Source organism: Solanum stenotomum, chromosome 7 (genome assembly GCF_019186545.1).
Source record: "Solanum stenotomum isolate F172 chromosome 7, ASM1918654v1, whole genome shotgun sequence".
NCBI classification, from domain to species: domain Eukaryota; kingdom Viridiplantae; phylum Streptophyta; class Magnoliopsida; order Solanales; family Solanaceae; genus Solanum; species Solanum stenotomum.
This window is the reverse complement of record NC_064288.1, coordinates 6747174-6769013: the sequence shown is the minus strand read 5'-3', so window position 1 is coordinate 6769013 and position 21840 is coordinate 6747174. Positions and strand designations below refer to the sequence as shown.

At 29.5% G+C, this 21840-nt stretch overlaps 3 protein-coding genes and 2 long non-coding RNA genes across 6 annotated transcripts; 2 read left to right on the top strand and 3 right to left on the bottom strand.

Annotated features, from left to right (window-relative positions):
* Positions 1-298: 298 nt before the first annotated feature.
* LOC125870540 (uncharacterized) lies at positions 299-804 on the top strand. Its single transcript, XM_049550998.1, has 2 exons — positions 299-347; positions 611-804. Exons 1-2 carry the CDS (start codon positions 299-301, stop codon positions 802-804), a joined length of 243 nt encoding a protein of 80 aa, XP_049406955.1.
* Positions 805-3316: 2512 nt separating this feature from the next.
* LOC125869602 (probable F-box protein At3g22720) lies at positions 3317-4090 on the bottom strand. Its single transcript, XM_049550072.1, has one exon. It carries the CDS (start codon positions 4088-4090, stop codon positions 3317-3319), a length of 774 nt encoding a protein of 257 aa, XP_049406029.1.
* A 1893-nt stretch (positions 4091-5983) lies between these two features.
* LOC125870542 (uncharacterized) lies at positions 5984-6605 on the bottom strand. Its single transcript, XR_007446905.1, has 2 exons — positions 6366-6605; positions 5984-6131 (listed from the first exon to the last, which is right to left on the bottom strand). It is a non-coding gene; the product is annotated as an uncharacterized LOC125870542 (long non-coding RNA).
* A 1836-nt stretch (positions 6606-8441) lies between these two features.
* Positions 8442-10736, bottom strand: LOC125870515 (premnaspirodiene oxygenase-like). Its single transcript, XM_049550964.1, has 2 exons — positions 9716-10736; positions 8442-9079 (listed from the first exon to the last, which is right to left on the bottom strand). Exons 1-2 carry the CDS (start codon positions 10628-10630, stop codon positions 8459-8461), a joined length of 1536 nt encoding a protein of 511 aa, XP_049406921.1. The 5' UTR covers positions 10631-10736; the 3' UTR covers positions 8442-8458.
* Positions 10737-14592: 3856 nt separating this feature from the next.
* LOC125870545 (uncharacterized) lies at positions 14593-18514 on the top strand. 2 transcript variants are annotated; one of them, XR_007446908.1, is made up of 3 exons: positions 14593-14724; positions 17182-17293; positions 18394-18514. It is a non-coding gene; the product is annotated as an uncharacterized LOC125870545 (long non-coding RNA). The 2 variants fall into 2 exon arrangements; XR_007446909.1 differs by lacking the exon at positions 18394-18514 and adding an exon at positions 18227-18353 and having other exon boundaries at positions 17182-17256.
* The last annotated feature ends 3326 nt before the right edge of the window (positions 18515-21840 follow it).

Here is a 21840-nt window from a genome sequence, read left to right as displayed (position 1 = left end):
TTTTCCATGTTATAGTGACTAGTAAGGGGTCGGAATAAAATTCATTTGAAAATCACATCAAGACAATAAAGAATTTGAAAACAAGATAATAATTAACAAATTATCTTTTAGAATATTCTAATTAGATATTTTAAATTTTCAAAATTTAATCATTAGGAATTTGATTTTATCTCACTCTATTAGCTATTTTAGAAGCTATAAAATCACATTCTTTGTTAGCTTGATCATTCAAAGTGCATAGAAACACAGACACTACCTAAGACTATACATTCATATTATATTATCTCTAGAAAGAATAATGGCAAAGCTTTTGACTTTTGTCCTTCTCGTCGTTGCTCTATTTTTTGGTAATAAAAAATATTTAGTTTGTTTCTTTACGATTCTAACCTTCAATACGTGCTATTGTTAGCTTCTGGTTTCTAGTTTTATATCAGAAGAGTTGTTGAATCTTAGGGATACATCTGTATCGAGTAAAATATCCTTAAGGAAAGTGTCTTTTGACACGCCTCAAGCTATGATAATTTCCTATATAAGTATTTGTGATTAAGTATTTTTTTGTAAGATTTCCAACAATCAATTCTCAGTCTTGACTCTTGTTGTTAATTTGCAGTTGAAACAATGATCCCATCAGTTGAATCAAAAACTTGCTACCAAATACATCCAGAAATATTGTGTGAGCAAGGCAAAGTTGAGCCAAAATGTTTACCATTTTGCAAGCAAAAATTTGGACCAAAAGGTGGTGGTCAATGCATTGATCAAATTGGGTTTGAAGGTCCATTTTGTGCTTGTGATTATCCTTGCTAGTCACACTTTTCTATTTTCTTTATATCTTAATAAACTTTTAGTATTTCTACATGGAATTTTGGCTATCCATTTTTATTTGATAGGGATATCAAAATAATAATAATGTACTTTATATTTTGGGATTTGGTTAATACTAATTCTTCCATTATAGAGTTTGCCTTCTTTTGCTCATTTTTTCTCAGCTTCAATATGCAACGATAGTGTGTTAATTAGAGAATGCACCCAATAGGCGTAGTAATTTGATAACTCAATAATGAGAATATATATAGATTCATATCAAACATAGAGTCGCAATCAAGTGGAGTTGCGTGGTCATGGATCTAAATCTGCAGAAAAGAGTGTAACAAGTGTAGTATAAATAAGGGAAGCAATGTCTTTTCGGTAAATATCATTAATTGATCACAACAAAATAATAATGAGGAGGATTAGTCTATGAAAACACTTGCATTATTAATTAAACAAATGCCTACTCTCAACATTGCAATTAACCGAACATAAAAAAAAAAAAAAAAAAAAGTTCTCCACATTAATCTAATAATAATTACAAAATCGATAAACACAAGTTATAGTCTCTTTTGGGGAGTTTTCCTCTGAAGCATATGGTTCAGTTGAGGGAGATTTGATTTGTCTATATTTGATCCTTTAATTTCTTTTTCCTGTAAAAACTCATTTAAAGTGTCTATTATAGTTATTAAAGTGTTAATAATGTGATATATTTAGATGGAAGGCCTTGATATGTTCAGTTGTTGCCTTCGTCATTCTTCATTTTGGCTTGATATTTTCTGCTGCAACATCTGCTTTACAGTGTTAGCAGAGTAAACAAGTGTCAGATTTCTGTTGGGAGAATAATTATATTTCATGCTAAAGTTACTAGCAAATGCATTTCAAGTAGTGTCTTTCGTTTCTTTATTTAGAATTAGAAAGAAGTAGTCTTGTTATGTACCTGACTCACTCATTATTCTTTGAGGATGGTAGTTTGAGAAAGTGTGGACAATCTTATGATTTTGCAGTACTCTCGTTAGTACACAATTCATGAAGACTTTCAGCAGGAGCTTTTTTCGTCTTCTGTTCTGATTGATTATCAGGAAACTTCATTGTCCCCTGCAACTTTGACGGATTCTTTCTTTCCATACCTACTGCTGCTCTATCTCCTCAGTGATCATACCTGATGACATTTGTTGAAATGATAGCTGCTGGAATATTGCGTGTTGTTGGTCTATGTTTCCAGTGGAACTGGTATGGGAGCATTGAGAAATTCCTTGGAGAATGGAAATAGAGAGTTACTACTAAACACAGGGATTTGCCTTCTGGGTTGAGCTTGTCCCAGTGTGGGTTACTTCTCCTATGATTTGCAAGCAATTGCATAGGAGCGGGGGTTTTGCCCTGTGCGTATCCAAAGGGTAAGGTCTATAGAGAAAACATCTCTACCTCCTCAGGTAGGGGTAAGGTCCGTGACTCTGCGTACACTCTACCCTTTTCAGACCCCATTGGGGCGGGATTACTTAGGGTATGTTGTTGTTGTTGTATTGTTTCTCAGAGATATCTGGAAACGGCAAGAGAGACATGATCATACTAGTTGAGATTAAATGCTGTACTGAATCCAATGAGATGTGAGTTTCAATTCATGTAGGCAGCAAACATACTAGTTGAGATTAAAGGCTAGCTGCATCAAACTATCTCTGGTTCTGGTGTATGAAAGAAGGTTGTTGAATTATATTGGTATCGCATTTCAGGCTTCATTATATTCGTTGCATTTTTCATACTTTTCGATGTAAAATCTATCATAACTTTCAAGCTTTACAACTCTCAACCACCACTTGCATTCAGGATGTACACATTTGACACAATAAACATCAGGCGAATTGGGAATATCTAGCTCGCTCTTATTCTTGAATGACATACCCAAGTAAAAATTTGTTTCCTCATCTTGAGCATGAGTAGATCGATGTTCTCGATGTAGGAGTAGGAATAACACTAGGAGTTCTCCATCAACGTTTCAAGCACATATTAATTGATTTGTGAATAAAGGTATATAGTAGCAAGATTTGAAGTTGATTTGGATCAATGTGATGGGTGAATTTCTACTCAAGAAGTCATAGTTATCGTCCTAAATCCTGACTATCACCATAACTTATTGTTAAGACAAGTCTTGCCAAATATCAGATAAGCAATCCGTCATGGGGTGATCAATGTAAAACATTGCCATCCCCTAATTACTAGTAAAATATTCTCAGTTAATAATCAATTTTAGAGAACAATGAACAATATATAAATATTCTACGCAAGATTCTAGTAGGAAATTTTCGATTTGCTAGAGAACAATGGGGGAAGTGCCTTATTGACCTGGAATATAGTAACATAGTAGGGTTTCATTGAGTATGAAATTCAATGTAAATACCGAACACGCAGTGAAAAATCATCAAACAATATAAAACACTTTTTAATCTATCAACACAAAAGAAAAGTTAACTATAATGACTTAAAAACAAAACAGAAAAATAATTTTAAACTTCTAATACAGAGTATCATCATTAGAAGAAATTAATGCCTCTGCATATGTTCGATCAATGAAAAGTGAAACTTGAGTCCCAGCAATTCCGAATTCTTTCAACTTTCGTTTTGATTTGATTATTTCATCAGCAAATTCATTCAACTCTCGAGTCTTCGAATCATAAATCACCACAAATCCATTTTTATCGCTCCTGAAAAACAAAAAATCTTTAGTATTACCCTTTTTAAGGAACACAGGACCTGGTTCTTCAATTTTTAACATTTTTTTCCACGAGCTATTCTTGGATTCTTCCTTCTTCTTCATACTACAAACTTCCAGATAGTCCAGCTTATTCCAACAAGGTTTAGCTTTAAAAGGTAACGAAAATTTAGCAAAATAAATCCATTCTCCTAGAGAAAACGATGTCGTATTTGGGACCCGGGAGATTGATGCTGATTCACTGAGGTTCTCCGGGTTCCAGAAAACGATTTTGTCAGGCAATGGTACAACTAGAAGAAAAACTCCATTGATGTTAGAATTGATAAATTTTAGGGCCAATTGATGACTGATTACGGAAGGAGGATCAATAATCGTGTCGTCAATCGAGTGGTCTCGTTCTGTTTTGAAGCCCTTTATGATTTGGTTCAGGTAATAATGGTGCTTGGTGAATTGATGATCTTCAATTAGAGAACGCCATGATTTGCAAACGGATTTGAGCCTTACAAGTGATTTCCTTGGAATATTTAGGAGTATATTAATCGTGATATCAATAGGGAAGTTATTGGAATTAGCCATTGATGAATTTTGGAGACTGGTTGGAAAGGTTTAGGGTTTAATATAAGGGGCAAATTCCAGCATAAAATAATGACATAATACATAAATATGTCATTTAATTTGGTTTCAACTGATATATATGTCCTCCAATTTTGGGTGTGCACAAATAGATCCTTAAACTTATATAAAATTGAACAATTAAACGCACATGTCAGGTAAAACACAAAATTGTCATGTAGGACAAATGTGTCTATTTATTCAATTTTATACAAGTTTAAGTGCTTATTTGAACACATCTAAAATTAAATGTCATGTTTATATATTATGTTTAAAATAATAGAGTGTAAGAATAATTAATGAAAAAGCATTATATTTGTCTTTGTATTTTAACAAATAAGTCATAATCCGTTTAAATTTAAACCAAATAAACAATATTGATACTAAAGTTCGAAAAAATGGTACAGAGCATCAGAAACAAATAAAGATATATTTCCATTATAACGTACAGGCTTTAATGCATTGACATAATTATTTTTGGCATGAAATACATTGTAGTTCTGTTTTCTTCAACCCAAGAAACATAGTATTAATCTACATTTTAACTGCTATGTTAAAAAAAAAAAAACGGCTACATGTAAATGTCCTGAGAATATCCAGCACAATATACTACATGTAAATGTCGGTGCACCTACGTGTGTATTGTTGAGACATAATAAAAATTAAGTAATTAAAAGTACACTCTTTGACAAGTTAAATTTTTTGATGAAATGGTCATACACTTTAATATGATACTAGAGCAGACAAAATTTCTAGATTCATCAAGAACAAAATTGATGTGTCTCCATAAAGAAGAAACGGATTAATTACTAGGCCTTATAGTCCATAAAGGCGAATATAGCTTGGATTGGGAGACTTACCTAGGGTTGACTATAATTATTAATCACTAAAAACACATCATATTTTGGGTAATTTCTATAATATCTAAATAAATTCAATGGTGACATGGATTTTGAATTATAATTGTATTTTATTGGGATAAGGGTCTGAAAAATACCCCAACGTTGGTCGGATTTGATGTTGCGATCTAAACTTTCATAAGGATCTATTACCTCCCTAGACTATTTAATACCGTATTTTTTACCCCCTGACTATTTAATAGTGAATTTTAAAGGTATATATGTGCCCCCGTGGACACATTACTATTTATAATTTTGTATTATTTTTTATGTCCACGTGGGCAAATATATATATGTTTAAAATACGGTATTAAATAGTCTAGGGAGGTAATATGTCCTCATGAAAGTTTAGTATCGCAACAGCAAATCCGACCAAAGTTGAGACATTTTTCAGACCCTTATCCCTATTTTATTTAAAAGATTCTGAATAAATTATTTATACTGTATAGAAACCTGATAACGGATAACTTTGCTATTGACTATAGTAAAATCTAGAATTCATAAACTCAAACCCTAGCCAAAAATTTCAACAGCAACACAACAAGTTCGACAATTCCTTTTCTGTGTATCGAATATCCTGCTAAGAAAAAAAATGAAAATTTTGTTCATTATTATAGGGGAAACTAATCAAATACCTCCATAAAAGCAAAAATAATTACAAACATATACCAATTTATATTCATACCTCACTAAATAATTATACTATATATTCCCAATTAATTTCGCTTAACTGATATTGAAATCAGTATCATCTATTATATTGGTATCATTAAAGCTAATAATTTCTCTTAACTGATACTAAATCAGTATCATTTACCGTATTGATATCATTAAGGCTGATAATTTCGCTTAATTAATACTATATATATATGAGAGTTGAACTTTAGCGCAATGAACTCAAGGAAGACACTAACATTTAAATATAAAAAAATCAATTTGTTTTTATTTAATTCTGAGCATTATACAATGGTAGTGGAAAATGAAATTAATGAATGAATGAATTAAAAATAAATTCCACTATTTTATTCTTCATTGTCCCCTTTCTCCTTTTAGGGTGATTCCCTGCAATCTTGGTCCAGCTCAAGACGTGAGGCTCTCAAATTCACCTGTTAAAAATAGAACACAAAAATTATAAATTTAAAAACACATATAGTTTGAATATTCAAGTCGACAAATTAATAAAAAAATGCTCTTCCATTACCAAATATTACCTACACTAGTTCTGATAAATTAAATTTATTTTGAAATAATGAAATAAAGATACTTAGTCTCATGAAGATGCAGAAAAATCTTAAAAGACTAATAACATGAACAATCAGGGACGTAAAAAAGAAAGGTACCTTTAAGCGCCTGATAACCACAATCAGTTTCACATCTCAATGCACAATAAGTAGAGCCATGGCCATTCGAAGTGCAATCCCTTTGACAATTTTCGTTGCAGCTGTCGAAAGTTGCAGCCTCGGAAACTGATAATACAATCATGCACATTAGAAATACTGATACATGCTTATTTGCCTCCATTTTTTAACGAAGGCTAATTTTTTATTTTTTGTTGATAGATTTTGCTTTGTTTTTATTTTTATTTTTCTAAGTTGATTTTTTTTTGCTTTATTAGCTTGGGACGATTTGTTAAACATAATGAGATTGAATATTTATAGGAGTTTTCAACCCTTTAAATCCAAGGATATACCTTAAAGTAAGGAAATGTTTGTGGATTTCCTTGGATTTTGGAAATTAGCACTTTCGAATTAAAGACCTGTGTTTCATAAATTAGAGAGAAATCAATATTTCGTACGCTATTGTTTAGTCACTATTCGAAACTACCAGGATCTTCAGAAATAGAATGGAAAAAATCGAGTCCATTGAATGCACAGTATCCCCTTAAGGAAATTATTCTCCTCTAGTACCCGACGTTTAAAGGAATACATCTTGATCTCAAGATAGAACGATTCTATTCAGTAGTGTATTGATACAAAAACAATGGTGTTAGTAAGTCATTCAACAAGAACAAAGTACACAAATATTTAATTGTCCAGACGACGAAGAAGAAGTTCAAATTTTTTGTTGTTTTAAAATGAGAGGAAAATCCTCTATTTATAGACAACAAATGGTAGTGTGAACAAATGATTATTGTGTCTTATTAGAAATGTTACAACGCTTTGAAAAAGTTACAATCCTTCAGAAATGCCACAACATTTCAAAAAAGTCACAATTTTTATTTTTTTATTTGTCGATTTTGATAAATTAAAAGATATATTTTTTAAATATTATCTTTATCATTAAGTATCTACATAAATTATTTATAGTTAATTTTTTTTAAAAATAATTTAATAAAATAAAATAAATCCATATACTATTTTTCTTAAGAGAAGGCCAAGTAAGGTCAAGTTAAAAAAATAGAAAAAGAAATAAATCTTCACCGACGTGGACAACACTTTTGCCATTAACTTCTTATTAAAAATAAAATTAATATTCTTTTAAAAAATTTCAGTATTAAATATAAAATTAATATTCTTTTAAAACTTTTCAGTATTAGGAGCTTCTTTAAGACAAAACGTTTATTCCCTTGGTCTCAAATATATGTTTGTATTTCTCTTTAAACTTTCCTTAAGAATACAACAATTAAGCGGGGTTTTTGATTATTTTATTTTCATTTATATTTTAAAATAAAGCCTCTTTTCATTAAATATTTACTTCATTGAGATGTTTGTAGTCTTCAAGAACAATTATTGCTATGAAATTTTGTTATTTCCAACATTGAAATGACAAAAGTAGTTTGAAACAACTATTCTTAAAAATCACGATAGATAATTTGAGACGGAGGAAGTAGTAAGTACTTTTAGACAATGAATTTTATTACTACGAGAAATGACTTTAGTTTCTTTATTTTAACTCTAGATGACTAGTGTATGTGGTCAACATTGGGAATTTTTTCAACATTGTTGTGCAAATGAAATTCAATTTTGAGGAAGGTAATTTTCTATATACATTTATTTGTGAAACAAAATTAAACAATTATATATATTGTTGAGTTTACTAGAAAGACAAAAATGATCAGATTGTTTATGTTCATGTGGTTCAACGAATACAAAAGATGATTGATTCGAATAAAATCGGAGTTCTAATCTAGCATATATACCAAGTTAAGTAATAGTTAAAGTCACCACTAATCGGGATTCTATGTATTTACGCAAACACTTTTTTTGAAACACATTAAAAAGCAAGTAAGACGGATAAATTGAAACGGAGAAAATATTATTTTGGATGGTGAAGCTATTATTATTAATACATAAACTTCAGAGTACATGAACTGATCATTGTACAACATATGACTATATTACATAAGTATAGGCAAATTGATATATACATATTGAAACAAGATGACATAAATATCATTAAATACATAATTTAACAAAAAAAAAGAGATCAAATATCATTCTTGAGAAAGGTAATAAGGAGTGGCGATTAAGTAAAGCTCACTCCTTCTTGCTGCCGTTATTCCACAACTTTCTGTCATGTCCACATCCTTAGGCTTTACACCATTAGGTAATTTCCAATCAAAATGATACAACAATTTAGCTAGTGGAAGATAAACATTGATCAAACCAAATGTAATTCCAGGACACATTCTTCTTCCCGCACCAAAAGGAAGATACTCAAAGTTATTCCCCATGTAATCTATAGAGCTCTGCTCGAATCTCTCAGGTATAAAGCTTTCTGCATCTAACCAATACTTTGGGTCCCTCCCCATCGCATAAACGTTAACCATGACTCTTGTTTTTAATGGGATAGTGTAACCATTGATGTTTGTTTCTTCCATGCATTCTCTAGGTATTAAGAGAGGGAATGGAGGATGAAGTCTCAAGGTTTCTTTAACAACTTGTTGTAGGTATTTCAATTCTTCAATATCATCTTCATTGAAAGTTTCTTTTTCTTTGAATGATTTTCGTACTTCTGCTTGTGCTTTTGTTAATACACTTGGGTTTCTCATCATTTCTGTCATCGCCCATATTGTTATTGTTCCTGAAGTTTCTGTTCCCCCGGCGAACATGTCCTACATTCATTATTAATCAAAGAAGAATTGACAACCAAATACTTCAAGAAGATCTACAATATCATGAATCATGGAGATCAAATAAATTTCAAGGAAGTCCATATCATCCTACTTCGAAAAATACACCACTAATGTTCCCCGAATCACAGAGAAATCTTAAAAGAGAAAAAGCAATGGATCAACAGATTTGTACTCTCATTGTTTTATCAATAACATTATGTTTCTTTATACTTTATTTGCAAACGATAAAAAATTTTGAAAATTACTTTTTCTAGCAAAACAAGTTCCTTAAAAATAAAATAAATAACTTTTTAAATGGAAGTAAGGAAAAGTGGTATCCCACACTAATTGTGTCCTCTCAATCCTTCCTATACACCTCATCTTCACCCCCTATATATCCTATAGCCCTCAGGCCCCATCCCCATCACCACACCCCTACCTCCACTTCTGGCCACCTCCACCCTATCTTCCATAGTATTTGCTTAATATATATATATATATATATATATAAATAAATGCTTTTAGGATAATATTGAACACACGAAAAATTCACTTATTTTTCCTAGAAAATATTTTCCATGAACACACCCTTAGATTTTTTTATTTTTTTAAAAAATTATAAGTAAGAATACTTACAATCATAATTGCTTTGATGTTGTCATTGGTGATTGGGATTTTAAATTCCCCACTCTCCATTAATCTTAGTAGAACATCAACTAAATCTTCACCTCCAAATGCACCGTTTCCCTTTTTACCACTTGCAATATTCTTCTTGTGCTTATTGATTACATCCTCAACAATAGCATCAATATTTTTGTGAAGTTTCAAGATTCTACTCCTCAATCCACTTACCACATGAAGGATCTTGATTGAAGGGAAAATGTCAGCCACACTAAATCCACCTGCCAATTCCACTAATTCCCTTAGTATTTCAATGAATTTCTCTTCATCTTTCAACAATTGATCCCCAAATGCTGCCTTGCATGTCATTGACCTCTCATACCTTAAGATCCGCTCTGTAACATTTATCGGCTCGCCACGTGTTGATGACTGGATGAGTTGCACAAGGCGTGAAGCCTCATCCCGCCTGATGGAACTAAAGGACCGGACGTTTTTGTTTGTGAGGAGTTTCAAGACACATACCTTACGCATTTGTCTCCAGTAATCTCCATAAGGGCTAAACACGATGTCCGTGCTCTTGTAACATATTATGTCTAGGGATACTAATTTAGGCCTTGATGCAAAAGCGAGGTCGTGAGTTTTCAGGACCTCTCGTGTCATGTCCAGAGAAGAAACTACGATTGTAGAAATTTCACCTAGTTGAAGGTGCATGAAAGGCCCATGTTTTTTGCCCAAGTTTGTGAGTGCATGATGGGGAAGTCCACCTTCTAATGCCAAGTGATGGACACTTCCTAAAAGGGGCAATTTCCATGGGCCAGGAGGAAGTTTTTTGTTTAAGTTTCTTGATTTTTTCCATTCCACATGTAGTAGATAGAGGGATAATAGGAAAAGGAATAAGAAAATGAAGTTGAATGGAAATTGGAACTCCATTGGTTAGCAAAGGCTAAGAGAGGGGTATCTCAATTATCAAGTTCAAACATAAAACAGGAGTAATAAATAAGTGCTTCTTATATAATTGTACAAGTGACCAAAAAAAAAATTTAATAAAATGATCATATGTATATGTAATACATGAATATTGTTTAAATAGTTATGTAATGTACAATTATTGTAAAAATATATAATCAATTACTGTTTAATTTCTTTTTCATTTCTAGACAAACCAAAAAAAATAGGACAAAACACAATAAGATGTTTTTGGTCTATTAATTATTAAATATGAGATTAGAAATCGTGTCGTAGAGAAGACTCTAATAAAACGTGTTGTAATGATATTCTGCCAAAAAGCGACGTACTAAGAGATGCCGTCCATCGCTTTTTAATTAAAATAATTATTTTTAAAATTATTTTTCAAAAAGCGGTGGACGGCATCTCTTAGTCCGTCGCTTTTTATTAAAAATAATTATTTATAAATTAAACAATAACCACGCTGTCCGTCGTTTTAATTTATTTTATTTTATTAATTAATTTTTTAAAAAAAGCGACGGATGGCATCTCTTAGTCAGTCGCTTTTTGATCAAAATATCTAGTCAAACATTTTTAAAAAGCGACGGACAGCGTCTTTTAGTCCGTCGCTTTTTAGTTAATTTTTTTTTAAATTTTTGTTAAAAGCGACGGACGGCATCGCTTAGTCCGTCGCTTTTTTCGCGTCTTTTTGCTAATTAATTATTTTATATAGATAGTGATGCAGTCCGTCGGTTTTTATTAAAAATAATTATTTATTATTTTAAAAAAAGTCACGCCGTCCGTCGCTTTTTATTAATTTTAATTGTTTAATTATTTTTTAAATTAGCGACGGACAACATCTTTATGTCCGTCGCTTCTTGGTCAAAATATCTGGTCAAATATTTTAAGAAAGCGACGGACAATGTCTCTTAGTCTGTCGCTTTTTGGTCAAAATGTTGGCCAAACATTTTTTTTTTTAAAAGTGACGGACATAGAGACATTGTCCGTCACTTTTTTAAAAATATATGCACTAGCAGACGCGATTTTCCCCATTTCTCCATATAAAAAAACAAAATTGAGAAATATTTTGATTTAATTTTATTTAAATCGTCTTCCAGATAATGGTTTTGTGTAAACTAAAAAACAAAAAAAATTATAATACCGACTTTCAGATGTCGGTAAAATTAAATAGTATGTAATAAATTAATATTTTCAATTAACTTTAAATAAATCGTTCTCCGAATGACGGTTTTATAGAAGTTAAAAAATAATTTAATACAAAATACCGACCTCCCGATGTCAATATTATTTAATTAACATGATTACTTTTTATTTATCTTAAAATTTAATGTGATACCGACCTCATGAGGTCGGTATTTTTTATTATATCTAATTACTTTTAATAAAAGCAACATCCGGAGGTCGGTATGTTTAAAATATTTCTATTAATCATAATTTTGCTAGTGTGCATAATATTAAAATTTCATTTTACACCTACGATTAATTGTTCAAAAAGTGTAACAATTTTGTATACTTTTACAAATAAAATGTTAGAATTCGTGAAGTAAATAAAAAAATATCTATAATCCATATTTAGAGTATGAAACTACGTTGATATGAATTAGGAGATAATTATACTTATTTTTATAGAGTAATGTACAAATCCTATCAGTCCGTCGTCTAATCATAAACTTAATATCTCATGTCATGATGTAGTAGAGGTGAAGAGCTAACATATAATTCATTCCAGTATGAAATGCGAGATAGTATTATTATATACATTCGATCTTGAATGGATGTCAAGTGTAGTGATCACCTCCTAATTATGATGACATGTAAAGGATACTTCATCAGAGTATGAAATACGTTGATTAATTATATATATATATTCCTCGAGTAGTTTAACAAATCAAGTCTTATATACTAGTGGTTCAGATATGAAATACATTATCAATTAAAGAAATATCGATAATCAATTAAAGGAGATTTATTTATTAACTTTGATATTGATATACTTTTGTTGATCAATAAAATTAAATTTATATAATTAGAAGGTATATAATTTAAATTTATAAAATTAACTTGATCGATATATATATATATTAAGTTAACTACACATCAACAAAAGTTTAATTTAATAAATTTAATTTATCGATCAAGTTAATTTTNAAATTAACTTGATCGATATATATATATATATTAAGTTAACTACACATCAACAAAAGTTTAATTTAATAAATTTAATTTATCGATCAAGTTAATTTTATAAATTTAAATTATATACCTTCTAATTATATATATGGCCAAACACATATACAACCCTCTAACTTGTCCACATTTTTCATTTTGGCACTTGATCTTAGCCTTGTTCCATTTTAACCCTTGAACTCCATTTTTTATGTTCCATTTTAACACGAAATACTATTTTAATGATTTATTTATTTTTATATATATTCTTCAATTGCAACTTCTTATTTTAAATCGATATGTGTCATTTAATTTTAGTTAAAAAATTAAAAATTAACAAAAAATAATTCTTTTTAAAAAATAATAATTTCTTTTTAAGAGTGTTATGTATTTTTGTGTGAAAAATAACTGACGAAATTGTGTTGGTTTTCTTTCTTTAAAATCACTGACAACCTTATAACAAAGTCAGTCGAGTTGTAACATTGTTTAGTAGTGTTATTAGCAATGAACAAGAGTCTTTTTTTAGTAGTGTTATTAACTAAGCCAGTCGAGTCTTTTTGAAGATGGGTTTTTTTATTCGTATTGATTTATATTAAAAATTAAAAGTGAGTATTTGAGTTAAATTTAGATAGCATAGATGATAAGAAAAAATAAATAAGTAGTGTTATTTCATTTGATTGAATGTTTAAGAAAGAAAATCAAAGAACTTTCGTCAATTTATTTTCATGCAAAAATACAGAGAAATATCAAAAAATAATATTATTGTTTGAAATTTTTTATGTTCGTTCGCGAATGTTTAATTTTTTTAATTAACAGGCACACGTCTATATGTGTTTGGCATATATATATATATATATATATATGTATATATATGTATGTATCTATGTATGTATATGTATATGTATATGTAATTTTAATTAATAAAAATCAACCTCAAAAAGTGAGTTTATATTAAAATAAATTAATAAATACCGACCTAAAGAGGTCGGTATATTTAAATAATATCGACTTCACGATGTCGGTATGTTGACACCCAATTTTGACAGACCTATAACCTTTCGGAAGTGCTATTTGGTTAAATACGTGTTTTTTTTAAAATATTCTGAGTTTAAATTTTTAATCGATTTTGTTTTAAAATTATATATTTTAGTTTGCATGCTTTATAAAATTATCGTAAATATTTTTAAAATTATAAGTAAAACTCGGAATAATTATTTTATTCAAATGTTTTAAAATTTAAGTGATTTTTATTTTATAAAATGTTATAATATTTGTAGTATTTTAATTGGATAGCATTTCTTTAATTTTTCTCGAAATCATTTAATTTTTAGCCCATTCTAATCTAATTCCTTTCAATTTTAGCTTTTCCCTTATTCAATTCATTGCAATTCTAGCCACCTCAATCCAATTTCGTTTTTCAATTATAGCCTCCTATATCAATTTTAGTTGCAATTTTAGCCATTCATTCATTGAAATTATAACCCTTTTGTCCAAATTTTGAAACATTAGTTTAAATCTTAACCGTCCATCCTTTAAGTGAATCCTAGATCAAATCCTAGCCGTTCATCTTAACTAATCCAATGGCTCAAATTAAATCTACCTAACCTTCCTATTTTTGACCTAAAAAAAGACCAAACCCTCTAATCCCTCTAATCTCTTCTCACAAGCAGCCCTAGCTCCTCCTCCCGTCGCCCTCCCGGCGCCGCCCTCCTCCCGCCGCCCTCCTCTTCTCATCTCTTCTCTCCTTGCTCCCTCCCGTCTCTTCTCACCGGCGAGACAAATCGCCGCCTATCTCTCGTCTCTCCAATCAACATCAACAACCGACGAAGAGAGCAACATCTCCGGCCAACTGACCCCGGTGTCGATCCACTGCCCTTCTCCTTTAATTGAAGGTTAGGGTTTCATAATATTATTTTTAATTTCTTTCAAAGTGAGTATTGAATTTGTTAATTAGTGTATTGAATTAGTTTTTTTATTGATTGTTAGTTTGAGTGATTGTTAGTTAGTAAGTTAAACTTAGGGGTTTTTGATGGTTAGTTTGAATTAGGGATTATTTGATTGTTAGTTTGTGTTTGTTGATTGTGAAATGAAAATTTTAATGTTGGGGTTTGTTTGAATTAGAGTGTCTTAGGATTTGTTTGGAATTTGGTATTTCTTGAGTTAATTAGTTCGATTTTGGAATTGTAAGATTAGATTGAATTAGGGTATTTAAGGAGTTGTTTGAATTTAGGATTTTAGCACTAGTTAGATATTGGGATTTTAGGACTAGTTTGAATTTGTGATTTCAAGACTAGTTTGAATTATTATTGAAGTTGAACTTAGAATTTGAACATGAACTTAGAATTTGAAGTTAAACTTAGAACTTGAACTTGAACTTGAACTTAGAATTTGAACTTGAAATTAGAACTTGATCTTGAACTAGAACTTGAACTTAGAACTTGAACTTGAACTTGAACTTAAACTTAGAACTTGAACTTGAAATTAGAATTTGAACTTGAAATTAGAATTTGAACTTGAACTTAGAACTTAGAATTTGACTTGAACTTATAACTTGAACTTGAAATTAGAACTTGAACTTGAACTTAGAGTTTTAAGTTAAACTTAGAACTTGATGTTGAAATTTGAACCTGAACTTGAACTTAGAATTAGAACTAGAACTTGAACTTAGAATTAGAACTTGAACTTGAACTTAGAACTTGAAATTTGTATATTGAATTTGTTAATTAGTGTATTGAATTAGAACTTGAACTTGAACTTAGAATTTGAAGTTAAACTTAGAACTTGAACTTGAACTAGAACTTGAACTTAAACTTAGTTATTGAAGTTGAACTTAGAATTTGAACATGAACTTGAAATTAGAACTTGAACTTAGAATTAGAACTTGAACTTGAAATTATAAATTGAACTTGAACTTAGAACTTGAAATTAGAACTTGAACTTAGAACTTGAACTTGAAATTAGAATTTGAACTTGAACTTAGTTATTGAAGTTGAACTTAGAATTTGACTTGAACTTAGAACTTGAACTTGAAATTAGAACTTGAACTTGAACTTATAATTTGAAGTTAAACTTAGAACTTGATGTTGAAATTAGAACTTGAACTTGAACTTAGAATTAGAACTTGAACTTGAACTTAGAATTAGAACTTGAACTTGAACTTAGAAATTGAACTTGAACTTAGAACTTGAAATTTGAGTATTGAATTTGTTAATTAGTGTATTGAATTAGAACTTGAACTTGAACTTAGAATTTGAAACTTAGAACTTGAACTTGAACTTGAACTAGAACTTGAACTTAGAACTTAAACTTAGAATTTGAACATGAACTTGAAATTAGAACTTGAACTTAGAATTTGAACTTGAACTTGAAATTATAAATTGAACTTGAACTTAGAACTTGAACTTGAAATTATAAATTGAACTTGAACTTAGAACTTGAAATTAGAACTTGAACTTAGAACTTGAACTTGAAATTAGAATTTGAACTTGAACTTAGAATTTGACTTGAACTTAGAACTTGAACTTGAAATTAGAACTTGAACTTGAACTTGAACTTAGAATTTGAAGTTAAACTTAGAACTTGATGTTGAAATTTGAACTTGAACTTGAACTAGAACATGAACTTAAACTTAGTTATTGAAGTTGAACTTAGAATTTGAACATGAACTTGAAATTAGAACTTGAACTTAGAATTTGAACTTGAACTTGAAATTATAAATTGAACTTGAACTTAGAACTTGAACTTGAAATTATAAATTGAACTTGAACTTAGAACTTGAAATTAGAACTTGAACTTAGAACTTGAACTTGAAATTAGAATTTGAACTTGAACTTAGAATTTGACTTGAACTTAGAACTTGAACTTGAAATTAGAACTTGAACTTGAACTTGAACTTAGAATTTGAAGTTAAACTTAGAACTTGATGTTGAAATTTGAACTTGAACTTGAACTTAGAATTAGAACTTTAACTTGAACTTAGAATTAGAATTTGAACTTGAACTTAGAAATTGAACTTGAACTTAGAACTTGAAATTTGAGTATTGAATTTGTTAATTAGTGTATTGAATTAGAACTTGAACTTGAACTTAGAAATTGAAACTTAGAACTTGAACTTGAACTTAGAACTTAAACTTAAACTTAGTTATTGAAGTTGAACTTAGAATTTGAACATGAACTTGAAATTAGAACTTGAACTTGAAATTATAAATTGAACTTGAACTGGAAATTAGAATTTGAACTTAAACTTAGAATTTGACTTGAACTTAGAACTTGAACTTGAAATTAGAACTTGAACTTAGAATTAGAACTTGAACTTGAAATTTAACTAATTTTAGAACTTTTCGTGCTAGGCAACTGAGGAAGCTCAACATCTAAAAAAGTTGATACAAGACTATATTGCTTCTTTCATCAAAGTAGGAGATAAGGTTGGTGCTTCTAAATTTCTAAAGTTCAAGTACAATTGTTTTCAATAATGTGTTTGTATCCATCTAGTATTGATATTTAACTTTAATTTTATGATAATATTTTTGTGTCCATCGATTGTTTGTTAAGCATAAGTACCAACACTAGTTGATCCTATTGATGACAAAATTGATTTTCTTGCAAGATCGATTTGTGTCCATCTAGTGTTGACACTTAGCTTTAAATTTAAATAAGTTAAATTTAAAAATGCGGTTTTGTTGATGGATTTAGTTGTTGAAATTAAGTCAAAACTAAACTAGTTAAAGTTAAAAAGTTGTTAAGTTGTTTAGATAAATTAAAATAAATAATGTGGGTTTAGTTGGTGGATTTAGTGTTGTATTAAGTCAAAACTAAACTAGTTAAAGTAGTTAAGTTGTTTAAATAAGTTAAATTAAATAATGTGGTTTTGTTGATGGATTTAGTTGTTGGAATTAAATCAAAAGTAAACTAGTTCAAGTTATAAAGTTGTTAAGTTGTTTAAATAAGTTAAATTAATTAATTTGGTTTAGTTGGTGGATTTAGTGTTGTATTAAGTCAAAACTAAACTAGTTAAAGTTGTTAAGTTGTTTAAATAAGTTAAATTAAATAATGTGGTTTTGTTGATGGATTTAGTTATTGGAATTAAGTCAAAAGTAAACTAGTTCAAGTTATAAAGTTGTTAAGTTGTTTAAATAAGTTAAATTAATTAATGTGGTTTAGTTGGTGGAGGAAAGGGCCGAAAGAACTTTTGTAAGTTATTCAATATGAATAATATATATCAATAGTGAATATATTTATGATATGTATATATATTGATGTCAATATTTATATTTAATATGCAGATGACTTTCATAAGTACGTCGCTGAGAATCTAGATAGTTCGGTTCAATTGACACCTGAACTGTCCACTCAGATTTGGAAAGAAAAAGTGGTAGGGGGGACACACAAGGGTAGATGCTATGGTCTAGGCTCTCGCAACGATGTTAGACGCCTTCAGTCAAGCTTAGAAGGTATTGGATCGTCACGTCAAGCTGAGGCACTTGACGGTGTTCAGATTGCTGCTATGTCGAATCAAATAACTAAACTTATAGCGACACTAGCAGAGTCGGAGCGGAAAAGAGTAGTTGAACAACAAAGCATGAGTGAGACCATTCAGCAAATCAAAGAACAAGTGATGAACCTCGCTCGTCGAACTACTACTTCGGCTCCCGATGACACCGACGACGAGAGTGATGAGGATGATTATGAGATCTCACTCCCTAGTTTAGATCTCTGGACATTTATGAACTTTTTGAAATTTTAAAACGAATTTTAAAAGACTTTATAAGTCTTTAATTTATGATTTAGATACTTTTGAATGTTATTTTAAGTTTTTTATTTTATGTTTTGTTTAGACTGTTTATAAGTGTGTGTGTGTTTGATTGGGCTGAATAGTATAGAATTGAATTGAATTGAATTTGCAGGTGGGCAGCAGAAGCTGCGAGCTGCTACTGTCAAAAATATTGCAGAAAAAGCGATGGACAACGTGGTTTTGTCCGTCGCTTTTTTGGGTTTTTTAAAATAAAATTTCCAGAAAAGCGACGGACAGTGTCGCCCTTTAGAAATTAAAAAAAATGAAAATTAAAATAAAGCGACGGACTCCGTCGCTTTTTTAAAAAATTCAAAAAAAAGTAGTCGAAAAGCAACTCAGTCCGTCGCTAAAAGAGACGCAGTCCGTCTCTAAAAGCGATGCAGTCCGTCGCTTTTTTTAAAACGACGTTGTCCGTCGCTTTTTGAAAAGCGTCGAGCTAAAAAGCGACGGAAGTGATTGCGTTGCTTTTTCGTCGATTTTGACCAAAAAAGCGACGCAGTCCGTCGCTTTTGGCCGTCATTTTTTGACAATTTTTTAGTAGTGAATTCGCTGGAAAATTATACACCTCATAAAGGTGAATCTTGAACAAGTCGAATAAAATTAGTTAATTTTAAGAAACATATTTTCTTGTTAACGTATTTTGATTGAATGTTAAAAGTGCAATACAAAAAGTGTATATCATAAATTCAAACCTTATTACATAACTCAAAAATTCGTTATATATATATTCTTTCAAGCGTCAATTAAACTATGTGAAGTGTTAAATGGCCAGAAAATTAAAAAAATTATAATATTTTTTTAATTTTAAAATAAACTGATCTTTTTTTCATTTTTTAGTTAAAATGTATTAAAGTTAAAAGGGTAAAAATGTAAAATAACATAGATAAAATATCATTCTGGCCAAAAAGATTTTTCCTTAAACTATTGTCACTTCATTTTTTTTTTATCACAAAACATTGACAAACTAGCATGTATACTTCATTAATCATAGTTTGGTAATAGCAGCATTGGAATTTCACTATTTCTCAACTCAAGCAAACTTTTGGCTGCATGAACATACCTAACTTCCATTAGCTTAGATCCCACCATGGGATACGAGTTTTGAAATTTAAAGATATTTATTAGCTTGAACAAACGTAAATTGAAAGTAACAATAAATGCACCGTTCAAATCAATTATGTCACATAAGATCAAACTCTCCAATTGAGGACTCAAATAGTTGATGGTATTTAATCTTTATATAAATGATGAGAAAAAAAATTTAGACACGAAAATGCTGAGCAAACCTTTTGAAGAATGCCATTAGGAATATTTGTAGAATCTATATGAGGACTTGTAGGCCAATAGAAGCGAGCAAATTAAGTTTGAGTGTTGATAATAATGATGAAATACACGAGTAAAACTCAAGCACATAAATATAAACTAGAAATATAGTTTCACTTGTGTAGTTCATTATTATCAACACTAAAAATTGATATGCCTCCTTCTACTATATAGATTTTACAGACATTCCTGACGGCTTTCTTCAAGAGGTTTTCTCAACATTTGCTATGTCTAAAATCTTTATCTCTTCATTTATGTAAAAGATTAAATAAAATCAAAGTTATGAGTCATCAATCAAAGAGTTTGACCTTAAATAACATAATCGATTTGAATAATGCTTTCATTATTAATACTCTTAATTTAGGTTCGTTCAACCAAATAAATATCTTTAAATTCCAATCAAGACTAATGGAAGTTGATGTATACTCACGCAACCAATAGCTACTCATTGTTGATTAGTACACTGAATTGTATAGAATGAACCAAAGAACATGTATAATATATAGTCAAAAAGAAGAAAAAATATATGGGCAAATTGAATAATTGTGAAAACTTCAGTTTTTTTTCTCCTCGGTTTTTTTTCTATAGGATATAGCTTATATGAGTGAAGTATTAGTATTTATATAGTACTATAAAAATATATAATTTAAGGGAACGAAATCTAGCATTTGCATGCTAATATTTAAACACATGCAATTATGTCTCCTTTAATTAGTTTCCAACTATAATATAAAACTTTATGTCAACAAAATCTAGAGTATTAATGTTAATATATGTAAATATATTTATGTTCCCTTAAATTAATTACCAATTATGAAAAGATTAGGATACGATTCATGTATCCCAATACATGCTCAACTATTATGGAAAAATGATAATGGATTAAATGTTATTTAAGATCCTCCTTCCTATATTTTTTTAATTTTTTTATTTAACTTGTCAATCTTTTTATATATAGTTTTATTCTCAATTATTCAAGAAAAATATTTTAAAATTATTTTCTCATTGATTATATGGAATGTATAAAAGAAACTTCTTTTGTTCCATCAAAACTTAAAAGGAAAATTAGCACCTTTAGTCTCTCAAATATCGATAAATGGTGATCCTTGTAATGTTGTCTAAATATATTTAATCTTTAATTAATGAATATATGCATTTTTGTTTCCTTTTAGTATGATTTTCACAAATTTAATGAATTATTAAGCGTTAAATTGCTTATTATGTTAAATTTTAATATTATTCCATATATAGAGATAGTATTTAGTTATAATTATTCTCCATTAAATTTTCAATTATACAGAGATTCTCTTACTCAACTATTATGGCAAAATAATATTTCAGTAAATGTCAAAGATTCTTATTTTCACCTCCTCATTGTGTTTAATAACTTTGATGTATCTTTTGTTATGTTGATTCATTTTATAGAATGTTTAGTCAAAGTCAGAATGACTTTTTTATTATAAAAAAAATAGTTAAATTCTTTTATATTTGAGCAAAATTAAGTAACTTTTGTATTTAAAAAGATAATATAGTAACTGTTGTAGTAAAATAAAAGATAAGTGACAATATGTGATTTTTTTTTAAAATCCCCTAGATTTCCAACTTAATATGTCAATCTCTTTAAAGCTATTCCTTATTAGCTCTAGGAAAAAGACCAAAATATTTTCTCATAATACAGGAAATTAATAAGTTTATCTTTCCTTCCACCATCAATCAAACAAAACTAATATATACTGGGGGAAAAATTATATAGTGATGTGTATATCAACGACTATAAATACACATCTTAGTTAATTAAAAGTCAAATACATTTAAACAAATACTAAAAAATCGAATCCACAACTGGCAATTGTTGAGGAATCAAAGGGACAATTATTACACAGACCACAACCCC

What these genes read in the sequence shown, in the direction of transcription:
- LOC125869602 (XM_049550072.1), bottom strand. Translation starts at nt 4,090, where the DNA reads ATGGCTAATTCCAATAACTTCCCTATTGATATCACGATTAATATACTC.
- LOC125870540 (XM_049550998.1), top strand. Translation starts at nt 299, where the DNA reads ATGGCAAAGCTTTTGACTTTTGTCCTTCTCGTCGTTGCTCTATTTTTT. An exon ending in CGTCGTTGCTCTATTTTTTG is followed by an intron (nt 348 to 610) that starts GTAATAAAAAAT and finishes GTTAATTTGCAG; the next exon opens with TTGAAACAATGATCCCATCA.
- LOC125870515 (XM_049550964.1), bottom strand. Translation starts at nt 10,630, where the DNA reads ATGGAGTTCCAATTTCCATTCAACTTCATTTTCTTATTCCTTTTCCTA. An exon ending in ACATCAAAGCAATTATGATT is followed by an intron (nt 9,080 to 9,715) that starts GTAAGTATTCTT and finishes TAATGAATGTAG; the next exon opens with GACATGTTCGCCGGGGGAAC.